Source organism: Camarhynchus parvulus, chromosome 4, assembly GCF_901933205.1.
Source record: "Camarhynchus parvulus chromosome 4, STF_HiC, whole genome shotgun sequence".
Lineage (NCBI taxonomy): Eukaryota > Metazoa > Chordata > Aves > Passeriformes > Thraupidae > Camarhynchus > Camarhynchus parvulus.
This window is the reverse complement of record NC_044574.1, coordinates 26239526-26252562: the sequence shown is the minus strand read 5'-3', so window position 1 is coordinate 26252562 and position 13037 is coordinate 26239526. Positions and strand designations below refer to the sequence as shown.

The window sequence follows — 13037 nt, the reverse complement described above, 5'->3', positions numbered from 1 at the left end:
CATTCATTTATTTCTCTGCAATACGGTTTACTTAAGATAATCTCTAGAGTATTTTCAGTTTTAGGTTTCATGTGTTGTATCTTGGCAACTACCAAGCCAGGAAAAAGGCTAAATAAATAAACAGACAGAAAACTTATTGCGATTATACTCTGTGAAAATGCAAACTTAATCTGCTTCCACCTAAAATGGGCCATTTTTTCAGTGATGTATATAAACAAGCAAATCCTTGTTTAGAATATTGCATTTTGCTTACATCAAAATCTGACACTCATAGAAACTTGATTATTGCACTGTGTACAGAGTTTGCATTATAGAACCATGGAATTGTTTAGGCTGGAAAGGACCTGTAAGATCATCAAGTCCAACCATTAACTCAGCACTGCCAAGGCCACCACAAGACCATGTCTCAAACTGCCACATCTACACATCTTTTAGATATCTCCAGGGATGATGACTTCACCACTTCCTTGGCCAGCCTGTTCCAATGTTTGACAACCTTTCTGGTGAAGAGATCTCCTCTGATACCCAACCTAAACCTCCTCTGGTGCAAGCTGGGTCTATTTCCCTTTGCCCTATACATGCAAACTTAAAAAATATATATTTTTATAAAGTCAGTTTTAAAAAAAGTTTTGTAAGTGAAACACTTTTCTGTAAGCTGTGATTTGGACAACCACACATCCCTATTAGCAAACTCCTGGCAAAACAATTGTTTTTTATTACACAGAGTTCTGTACTGCTGACCAGTGCAGGCTTTAGCCAAGAAGTCAGTGCTGTGACAGTCACTTGTCATTCTCCTGCCTAGCACTCACTGCAGAGCAGAACTTTTCCACTGTGCTATTTACCACCATTTTGTCTTTTTTACAGTACTAGAGACTGTTTTTCCCTTCTGTTTAAAGAGATTCTTAATATTTCTCATGGATGACTGCTTCCTTATGTCATCTTCTACCTTCAGTGAAAACTGACATTTACAGTTAATACTCAGTCTCTCTTGCAGTAGTTTTCAAAAAGATACATCAAGCAACTTCTATACCTGGGTGTTAGCACAGTTATGTTTAAGCTAACAATTCTGTTTCATCCTGTGGGTTAAATGCAGTGATTTTCACATTAAGTTTAGCCAATGCTATAGATGTCTTGGTGCATCTTCCTTCTGGAAGTTTCCAGTTGCCCACGGAGAGAAACTACTCTCACCATGGTACTGTTCCTTAAGTTACAGAGGCAAGCAGTTCTGACTTCAGAATGTGTCACTCACAAAAGTGAATTTTCTCTTGCCAGCTGTATTTTGGTAACTTTTTAACCACATGCAGACAAATTCTTGCTGCCTTCTCAGACTAAGATTTTATTTACTTAGTTCAGTATCTTCCATTACCGATTTCACTTTCACTCTCTCATTAAAGAACCTTTATCTCTCAGTTTGGATTCAAAACTGTTTTGGAAATACACATGGAGGTCTCCATTTCTGTTCTGAAAACCTTAAGATCAAAATAACTATTGCAAGAAGAAGCAGTCCAAATACACAGTGAACAAAATTAATTTTGAAAACTTCAACCTCAGACTGCCTGTCAGAGACTCACCTGCGAACAGGCTGTGCAAGTTTGCTACGAGGCACTGGGATGCCCCCTGTGGAAGGGGCACTGGGTCTGGGCAAGCCACTCCTCATCCCTGCTGGTCTGGTAAGAGTAGTACTGTTAATACTGCTGGCAGGGCTGGGCAAGCCTGAGCTCTGGGCTGCGAGAGGCCCTGGTGAAGAACTGCTGTGCGTCAGCTGAGCGGCTTCTGGAGAGGCAGCCGAGCCTGGCCCGTGGGTGCTGAACGCTTTCACCGGCTGGCGGAGGGCCAAGGGAGACGGTGCCGCGGGCGAGCGGAATTTACTTGAAGAAGGTACTGCAAAATACAGAAGTTACTTTCAGCTTGTGTAACAATACTACTAAAATGAACAGCTGGAAATTACTTTATGTGATTGTACAAACAATATGGAATGTATAATGGAATACAGCCAATCAAGCAGCAATGAGAAACAGGAATTCAGATGTCCTCTTTGTCATGTGTTTTTGATATCATAACTCTAATGCTCTCTTTTCTGACTACAAATATTTATTTGGATTGGTAAGTGATCGTAATCAGGCTATAACTGTTGTATCAGTTAAGTCAAAAGAAATAGAGAAGAAGGCTTAAGAAGAAATTTAACTGGTTCAGAAACATGTGAACTTAATTCCCATCTGTGAAAGAACATGCTGAAGAATACAGTATTCTAGTGTGACACAGGCTTTAAACAAAGTCTGTATTAGTCTTCAGTGATGAAATTTTGAGCGCAGAGCATCTTGGCGTTTCTTTTATGCTGTTCTTTTTAACCACTGAGTTAGAACTCATCTAGATACAGTTACATCCACATTTTCTGGCAGATGGAAAAAAAAAAAGATTTCAGCTGGGACAGAGTTAATTTTCTTCCTAGTAACTGGTATAAGGCTGTAGTTTGGATTAAGGATGACATCAGCCAACCCCCAACACCAAAGAGGTTAAGGTGCTGCTATGAAACTTAAACCAGACAACTCTTAACAATTTATAGCCTTCCTCTTCTTACAAACATCACCTAAATGATCAGTACAACTAATACCTGTTTTCTAGTGCTTTGTACCTGAGTTAGTATGCAAGGTTTTGTTATCAGTCCTTTCTGGGATAGGTTAGTAAGACAGAATATTCGACAGTCCTTTGAGAATGCAAAACCTTAAGCATAATTCTTCACAAGTATGAGGAATATTTACAAATTATGCATAATTTATCACTGAACAGAATTCTTAAATTAATCCATAATCTTAGCAATGGAATGAAATTTCACCAGCTTTTCAAAGTGATTAGGGTGAGTCAGTAAGAGTCAACGCAGGATGATCAAATCAATCACGTGACAAAAGCATGTTTACATTTAGTAAATCTGCATTAACTTTCCTCTACTAAATAATTGTTTTATACTGAGAACAAAGTTGCATTGTTTTTGACAGATGTTGTGCATAAAGAAGCTGGTCCTTAACACAGCTTTTATTGTAATTTTCAAGGTAGATCCAGTAAGAACACGAGGAGTGAGAAAGGAGACAGGTAATGCAGGAATGTAGCATCCCAAATGGGGTACAGAAGAACTGGTAATTTTGAGATTGTATTCTGAAGCTGTTTCTTATAGGGGATGTCTAGGAAGATTAATATGTAGCTCATTACAGATGTGAATTGGATTTGATTCCTTTCTGGATTACCCAAGGGGGCCTTTCCCCTGACAGCAATATCAAACACAGCATGAAGCCACTCATGGGAAAAGCTGTCAGGAAAAGGTGACAGAGAGGTCAAAACCACATGACAGTTGCTAAGTAGCAGGGAGATTAAGTAAAAAACCTTAAAATAAAAGCTGGCATCAAGCCAGAGTATGGATTAAGGAAAGCATTACCAACAGAATGACTGGACAAGGAGAGCATCCAAGTGCTCCTAGGACTAAGATAGATTATATGTAAGTTTTTAAAACATAACCTCGCCTGTTAACATCGATGCAATCAAATCTGCAGAATTTCCAAGTGACTCTACAGTGTCAATACTGGGAGCTTTTATCACTGAACTCTCATTACAATGCTTGGAACACAAACACAGCACCATGTTAGCAGCTACCAATAGAGCAATGCCAATGTATAAAAACTGAATACAGCTTCGGGCCTCTTACAGGCACAACAGGGAAAAGGTTTTTAGGTAAAGAATACAAGCAACAAAAAGTTGCAATAGAAGTAAGATTCTAGCATTCACAGCAGAAGTAAGGATCCAGTAAATTAGTGTTCTCCATCCTCTTTAACCTTCTGCAGGCCATATTTTACCATGCTGCAAACTTGAGCAGTCAGTTCATAAAACATTTCCTGTCAGCACAGCATTGCAGACATTACTGAGAGCTATATTCATTCTTGTGCATAAAGGAATGAATTGTCTTCCAGAGCAGCCCACATGATGCAGTCTGGCAAACTGCCTAATAGTTCTGTTCTACAGATAAAGAATTTGGTCTCAGAGCAGTTTTGGATATTCATTATAGTCAGTTTGGCCTATCTGTAAGACACGATCACAAGGACTGAGGTACTGCCTCACAGACTATTTGGTAACTGTGTAACCATGTCTAGTATTTAGCTGATCCATGTTTAACAAAAACATGTAAACATGTAAGTGTAGTGCTTAATAACTTTACACAACTCAGTCTCCTTATAAAGTAAACTAGAAACAGCTACAATTAAAACATCTGGCAGCCAAAAAAAAAAAAAAAAAAAAAAATAGAAAAAAGGAAAATTAAAAGGCATGGTGCAGTTATGATATTTAGATGTCCTACCCTCTCTGGATTCTGTCCTGGATTGTGGGCAGGGAGCACGAGATCTCCATGTGGCAAAGTAGGGTGCTCTGAAGCTGCAAACTTATTTGGCTTGCACTCCAAGGCCAGCTGCTGCACACCAACTTGAAAACAGATTAAATTCTAATGCAGTTGTTAAACCACAACCATTATGATGAGATGAATCACCCCAATATGAAAGAATAGATGAGGTATAACTATCAGAATCAATAAACTGATCTGTCATCTCAGTACAATAAAGATGTGGACCTGTTGGAGCAGGTACAGAGCATGGATGAGTATCTCTCCTCAATCTGGAGAGAGGTGGAGATCTTCAGCCTGGAGAAGAGAAGGTGCTGGGGAGATGTTACCACAAAGTGGTAAAAAAAAGCCAACATGTGTGTGAAAGGTGTCAAGCTATGTAATGAACAGTATTTAAAGAAGGTAAAATCAGTTGTTGCTCAGCTGTTCATTTCTCTGCTTCATTACCGTTAAATACTTCTATACTCATGAGGATCTCAGATCAGAAGAAAGAAAACCAACACATTAAGGACTATAAAATAGCAAATAACTGAAAAAGACAAAGCAAGTAACTGAAAGGGTCCTCATTTGCAGTAAGGAATGACAACAGCCATAAACCGGAATATATAACTGGCAGCGCAATGTGCTCTGTTCCTCATTCTCTAAGGTTTAATAAATTTTTACAAATAATATAAACTCAAAGAAAAGCTGATTTTCTGTACATTCCCACAGGCTCAGACTAGGCCATTGACCTAATAAGTGTTCCAGACAGCCAGAGGAGGGCATGGCCAACTGGAAAGAAAGCAAAGAAAGCTCTGCAGAGGAACAGCGATGGTGGTCTTAGGCAAAGCAGAATATTGTGAGAACTTTGTCTGGTACGAAGTATGAAAACTGTTAAAAGACTTCCTCTTAAGACATGTGAATTGTTTCACAGGCCTCATACTCTGCTAAAACTTTCTGCATGGCATGAAGATGACTCTAAGGAGTTGGCATCTTAAAGCCCCAAGAGAAACACATACATTCTGTCAGTCCCTCAGTCCCTCATGTCTGCACCAGTGACTCTCACAACACTCAAAGGATTCTAGCATCTACAAGCTTATGAACTAGTCTCAAGTGTAATATGATTTTTAAAATGAGATCTTCTTGATTGTAATAGACAACAGACCAACTATGGTTAAAACCAGAATCATTGTTTACCTTAACTGTGAAACTGAGGCAGTGTCACATACAAGGCTGCCAGAGCTGATTAAAAATCAGATAAAACTGTCTAATTGTATTAGAGACTCGATATTTCATTGTATTAAAAAAAAAAAAAGTCAAGTTCAACCATTAGCAAACTGGAATACTATATACAAGAGTCTCTAATTCCTTGAGTCAAAAAAATCTTAATTCATCTGTGTTGGGATTAACCTTCTGGTTTTGTGAGGAAACGAGAAAGCACAAGTACATGCACAATAAGTCGATAGTCTACACTCATCTTCTCAAAGATAAAATTGTTAGCTTTTGTTCCCAGCACAAAGGACTGTATGAGTGTTTTTACAACTTCTGTTTTAAAAACTGTTTTGCCATTTAAAAAATTCCTATACAAATGCAGCCCTAGTGAATATATATTTAGGAGTCTACTTTTCTAATCCCTATTTCCTGATTAATGTTAGAAAGTCACTGTTCCTTGGATTTTTATCTCAAAATTCAATCTCCTATATAACACAGAGTTTATTTTCAATATTTAAACCAAGAAGTTAACTTTCATACAGCAAGGACCACTTGGTTAATCTCTACAGTAAATTGCAAGAGCAAGTTTATTAATCTAGAACATGTGAGATTTAATGCAGGCGAACCATTATCTGAGATTTGCTGGAGCTTGATAAGAGGTTATAAGTTAATTACCTCCTTTTGTAGATGGAGTTTGAAGAAACTGTTTGGTTTTGAAGACAGCACGAGGCAAATTTTTCTGCCTTTGCAGAGCTGCTGAAAGACAAGAAGTGTTATATTTGTCTAAGAAGATAAGAAAACTAAATTTACTGGGAATTTCAGAATTGTATCCACTTGTGAAGCGTCAAGAAACAGTGTGAGTAAAACACTCAAAAAGCTGTTATGACTCTGGAAGTGATGGAGTTTTGTGAATGGTGCTTGCTCTTAATGGCAAAGAGTTGCAGAGGAGAGTGTCAGAAATTTTGCAGTGCAAAATGCGCAGATTTGGTAAGAGTAAAGCTTCTTGCCGGGCAAAAAGCCCAGAAATGCAAAACAAAAATTAAAACACCAAAGGGAGAACAAGCCACCTAGCAAACATGCTACAGCAATATGAGAGCAAGATTAGATATAGATGAAAATTAAACTGTTGTATTTGACCTAGCAAGTCTAAATTTTTAATTTTAGAAGTGTTTTCAAAAAATATTCTAATACTATACAAAAGCATAAATCTTTGTCTAATATGATCATCATATAAACAAATTGTATTCTTCAGTTATGGAGACTTAAGCCTTCTTGAGAGATGTCTTTTTTCTCTCCTCTTCAAAAGGTATGCAAGAGGACTTAAGCTTAAAAGGAAGACTTAACACTAAGACTTGTCAACTGCCAGCATGTACCCAGCATGATGGAAATTGGTTTTTATTGCTCCTTTTCTCCCTCGTCCTGCCTTTTGTCTAGTAACATTCAAGGGCTGGTGCTGCCTTGGAATGACCTCACTACCTACCAGTTACCAAGAGAGAAGCCAATGTTCCGAGAGCTGCAGAATCTTGGCAAGCAGAGAATTACCTTATTGCCAGAAGGAATGCACTGACTCAGCCTATTTCCATCGCAGCACATTTAGGGGGGAGAAGGAGGAAAGTAGTCAATAAAATAAAGCTTTGACTACACAGAGACTTCATAAATGATAATGTATGAATAAACATCTCTGCTTATCTCAGTGTATGAAGTTTTATAGCAGCATAAAACTGATTGCACTAGCAAGGCTTATTTCCATAGTGAGAAGGAAGAAAGATGGGGGAACAGCTGTGCAAAAAGATCCTGACCCTGAGTAAGGAATAATCCCATCACCAATTACTGAATATCGCTATAAAGAAGGTGGGGGGGAACAATTTGCATCCTAATATTAGTTAATCCTTTTGTTTGATAGCATATAATGATTACTATCACTTTTCCAATGCTTCAGTCAGTGCAAAATACACAGTATTTTATGAACTATAAAAAATTCATCAGATGTTTTAACATCATGCTGAAATTATGACTAAGCAGGCTATTAAATTTAGTCCTAATAACTAACTAAAACCATCATGTTCAACAAACAGCAAAAAGGAATTAGATTGTTCATAAACAGTCAAATTCTGCCTGTGTCTACTACTAATAAAAACCTTATTCCTTCTACCAACTAGAATCTAATGCGAAATAGCCTGTGGCAATGTGTAACTCTTACTCAACTGGCACATGGTCTTCCTACAAACTTTTTTTAAAGCATACATGTGAACAGCCAATTAAGTACAGTATGGTCTCTAAATATGAGCACAATTCCTAGAAATTTACTGAGGCAGACCACTAGCCAGACTGCTTCAGTCCTCAAGTATTCCACTTTATTGTTTTCTACAGAATCACTGTTTTTGTTATACCACACAAAATGAAGAAAAGCTTCTTTCTTCATATTTTGTATTTGTTTTGTCCTAATCCACTCAGATTTCAATATGCTACTGCACATGGCACTTTATTCCCCCATCATTATTCACACTTCTTGCAAGTCAGAGAGATGGGATGATATGGAAAGGATTTTAAATATGCATATATCAAATTCCTTCCTTCTCAATGGAGACTCTAGGAAATAGACACTCAATAGCAAAACATTTCTGTGCACTGAAACACTGAACAGAGCTTAGGCAGTACAATCTGAGCAATGCTGAGCAAACATGCAGTTTGAGATAAGCGCCCAGTGCATGTTTATCCACACCACTTGCTGCTCTTGAAGTGCTCTGTGTGCTGTGACTGTGACATTCCCTGTCACAGCTGCTGTGTGCTGAACACGTGTAGTTACATTTACTTCTGATCAACGAACTGGACTACTTGGTCTCTTCAAAACTTACTCTTCCTCCTTTTACTCCGAACATGCCAAACAGTTGGATCTTAGCAAGCAGACCAGTCACTTTACTGACAGTTTGAATCTACGGCTCGAGAAAGTTTTGTATTTAGCTCTTCTTAAAAACACCCATGCGCTCATAGTGCCACTAAGTACAAAAGCATCACACAGCATTCAAATGCAGGTAGCTCTTACATGGAAGTCACCCTACAATTTCTAGAGCTTTGTACAATCTATGTGGTATAGGACCCAAACACAGATTTCCTATCACTAACACTTTAGACAATACCTATTCCTTGGGGAACACACATAGTACCACATCTTCTAGTGGTTTAAGGTGAATTATTTACTAGCTTTCATATTTTAAAAAAAGTACTTTCTGCAGAATGGCACAGAGAATCAGTTGTAAATGAACAATCAAATTGTTACAATTGCTATTTAATTCAGTCTCTCTTCAAAACCAATTTGGATTGTTCACCACACTCCAGCTAAAAGTTAAAATGCCTGTGTTTTCATGTTTACAGTTGTACCTCTAAACACATCACATGTGTCTTCCCTCTCTTCTGTAAGCAAGCAAATACAATTTGACTATAAAACTCTTAGAGGAATTGTCATTTCAGAAACTTACTGGATTCCTAGCTCATTTTTTGAATGCCAGCAACCATAGCAAGTTCAGTATTGCAGCCACAGCAAATGTGCAAGTAAATTATGAACCACAAATCTTTGACAAGGAGCAAAGTAGTGACCTGGGTGGCAAGCCAGCATCCTCGCAAAGGTAAGCTCATGCAAAACTAGCAGCTGTATGAGGAAGCTTCAAATCCCAAGACCCAGAAATCATTGCCAAGGGAAAACAAAAATTTGCTGCAATTTAACAGTGCTTTGTGCAAAGTGACAAAATATAAAACCAATAAAACAAAAAGTATACAATAAAAAGGACACAATTCTGGAAATCTTTATACAATGTACAGTTTTGCAGAAAATTTTTTAATCCAGACTAAGCAAAGATACTTACTCATCGACTTCACACACAAACCGTTTTACGATTGTCAATAGCAAGACTCTGACAAACATCTGTAAGAGCAGGGAAACTGTAAAAGCTAGAAATCTGGCCTTTATTAATGATATTTAACTTACATTTAAATGTAAGTTGGTCTAGAGTGGTTCACATTTGGGGAAATTGTCTATGAAAGAAAAGCAAATTTACCTAGTAATTCTTAATGCATCCACAAGTTGAAAAAAAGAAATATAAACACAATCAGACTACTTTGGTTCCTGCAATGAAGTAATTGACTAAATATTGAATACTGAGTCTTCTGTTGTCTGATCTTTCCAGAAAGTTTAACTATGAATATACTTTTAATTCTGGAAATAGCCTTCTAGCTAAGTTGCTCTCTATGCTCTTCCCTTCCCAGTTCACTAAATTCTAAAGCACCAAATAAAATCTGTAGAGATTTTTACTAAAAATATTTTCTGTTCATTTTCTTTGAGCTCATTTTGATAATTCTTCCCATCACTGAAATAGCACAGCTATTTCAGCACTGCTGCCCAACTCCTCTGAGTGCTTTATACTTCAATAAGGCTGCCTAACAGGTAACAGTTGTGCATTTGAACTACACAAACGTCCTTTCAGCTTGAAATCCCACCTTCTGTGTGTCTGCCAAAGATGGAAGAAGAGGGCCAAGGTGGAAGGATGCTGGAGTAATTTATATGAACAATAGTAAAGTCACACTAAGTCCTGTCTACTACAGTATCACACACCTGGGACTGACTGTCCACACAATCCTTACATCTGCTCTGAATCTGTACAAAGACAGAAACCTTGGAGTCTTTGGCTTGGTCTCTATTCCTTATTCTGTATTTAACTGTACTTGGTAGCTTCAACACATTGTTTTGAAAGTTTTAAGACAACCAACTAGGTATGCCACTATGGCTTCACTGTTCTGTAGGTAAAATACCTCTAGTTAAATTCACAAACATTATTTTTACATTTCCTGCCAAATATTTAGATTACTGATGAACCTTTATCACATAATTTTTACAGTTCAAAGCTCTACACATAAAAATATTCATAATGTGTTCTTTCCTTGAAAATGTCACACAAGGTTATTAAATTCAGAAACTTGTTTTAAAAGAAATGGTCAGGAAACATTTAAACAACAGGAACTGGCAATATTGACATATAAAGAAACACAGAATATTTAATTTTCATTTGCTTTGGCTTCTTTAAGGTCACCATTTTGAAGAGATTTGTGAGAATGGCAGCATTTTCATATCAGCAGTAAACTTTTGGAGAAACTAGGAACGCAATGGGAGTCCAGCAATGGGCTAATATGTTTTATGAGACACAGGTTCATCCAAACCTTTTTTAGGAAGTAATTAACACTTATAAATAAAATTGCCAACTGGATATATAATCGACGTGCCAAAAAAAAAAAAAAAGACGAAGGAAAGAAACTGCAGAACTGCAGACATGGGTTAACTTAAAGGGCTAAACTGAAATTAACACTTTCAGGTCATGTTTCACTAGTTAAAAAAAGCAATCATCTAGGTGTTTTTACAGAGCCTAGAAAGAAAACAGTTTCAGACATGCCCAAATACTGTATTTCTAATTTTTCATATTCCTTCTACATATACTTTTGGGAAACTAGGGAAACTATGAATGACACCTTAATAAGAAAGCAGACTTTGACTATTTTGAGTACCATAAAAACAGATTCACAAAAGTCTGATTATAAATCAAGATTAGCAACTCCAGTATGGCATGCAATGTTTTGCTTTGCCCTGAGACTGGGCAAAGACAGCTGAATACCATCACTTAACTCTGAAATTCACACTGAAGTAGTACTAAAGGTACTTACTGGCTGAGGCTTGAGGTTGAATGCGAGGTATTCCTCCATTTGGCACTTGGAAGTTTGAGTCACTTCTGCTGTTTTTCACAGACTCTGCTTGGATGTTGGATGTCCTGGACAAGTTTGGAAGACTACGCCTTAGCTTTTCTGCATGAAATAATACAAAGATACAACGTGTAGTCTGATGCTGGACAAAGGTCAGGTTGTGAACCCGTAGTTGAACCCCAAAGGTAAATGACACAAAATATTAGCCATATAAAACTACAATTTAAAAGTGTATTTTGTTACATCACTTCTTCTCAAATCTATCACATACAAAATATTTATGTATCTAAAGAGTAAGAATGTCTATTTCTCACCTATGGTGAAAAAAGTCAAGCGTATTGTGTTTTGAAATTGAAACATATCTGGACTGTGATTCTCTGGATTTTATTGTACTATTATCAAAGCTGAACAGACAAACCTAGTTTGCAGTTTTGCACAGTTTTCAAATTATTTACCTAGAAGGTTATTTATAACAAAATGCTTGCCTGAAGAGTAAAACCAACATAGATGTTTGAGTAAATTTTTGAGATTGCCTTGTCCCACATCAGTCCGTTATACAACAAACAACAGACTCCCAGTTGGTAAGGATCTCTTCATACACAGCATTCAAAAATATTGAAGTGTCCAGTTATGCTTCATCTTTCACATATGACTTCACTTATCTACTCAACTAATGCTGATACGTCAGGGGCTTTGTAATATTTGTACCACTGTTCACAGAATATGAAAATATGCCATTAAGTACTTCTCAAGTCTAATGACATTCTGTGTATCTCCAACCCATGCCAAGCTGGGTTGATGACATACTTTGGACAGAAGACTGAAGAAGCCTTGACAGGATGAGTGGCCAACCTGATTCTGCAGAGGGATGCAGGGAAGAAGTAGGTTACAATGCACAAGCACTAAAGGTGAAAACAAAACTAAGTCTTCATTGGCTGAATATTCCAATAAGTGTACTTTCTTCACTTAACAGTTTGCATTCCTTTGTACTGCACTTGGTACATCGTTGAACCCTGTCAAATTTCCCTCCAACCATTCTAGACAAATAATATTAAGAGAAAACCTGAACAACTTTTTTTGGCTGCTGGTGTATCAACTCTGAATATCCAAGCAACACTCAACTGCACAAAAAACACTGCAAGATAACTCCTTGGAAGTGTTTCAGAAACACATGATCACACACTGTTTTGATCCCTCTGGTATGTGGGATACCAGCTTTTGGTACCATTCCTCTCTTAGGATATTTTTACTGCAGCTCATCTAGCACACATCAAGACTTTCATTTTAAGAAATGAATGGAAAAGGAATTCTTGATTAAGTTACAATATAATTGATTAGCTTTTGTGTTGCACATTTTCCTAGATACCTAAAATTTCCCCAAACCACTATTACTAGTAAGGGCAATTCTTAATATCTAAATGTATATTCTTTCTAAATTTAAAATCTTACTCGCTGGATAAAAACTACGTTTGTTGAAATGGGAATTTGCTAGCAAAATTTCATCCTAGCAAAAGGAGTTTCTGCTAGATTGCTACTAGGAAAAAGTACATTCAAGGATTATATTATTTTGTTCTATGCCAATATACTATAACTGCATTGAATTTACTCCAAAGTTTATTTACTACGCAGCAGTTTTCACAGCTTTGAGATATCTAAAATATCCAACAAATGCATGAGTTAAGTACTAATATTTTTAAGACTATGTTCATGATTGAAAAGTTTCAGA

The 13037-nt window shown here is 37.1% G+C and overlaps 1 protein-coding gene across 3 annotated transcripts in view; it reads right to left on the bottom strand.

Moving 5' to 3' along the window:
• Positions 1-13037, bottom strand: part of SLAIN2 (SLAIN motif family member 2) — a 34429-nt gene that overhangs the window by 2743 nt on the left and 18649 nt on the right. The window contains exons 6-8 of one of the 3 annotated variants that reach the window (XM_030947403.1): positions 11276-11413; positions 6245-6325; positions 1572-1881 (exon numbers count right to left, since the gene is read on the bottom strand). In XM_030947403.1, coding sequence (XP_030803263.1) covers positions 1572-1881; positions 6245-6325; positions 11276-11413 — 529 coding nt within the window. The remainder of the gene's footprint in view (positions 1-1571; positions 1882-6244; positions 6326-11275; positions 11414-13037) is intronic. The other 2 variants (XM_030947404.1, XM_030947405.1) reach the window with 2 other exon arrangements.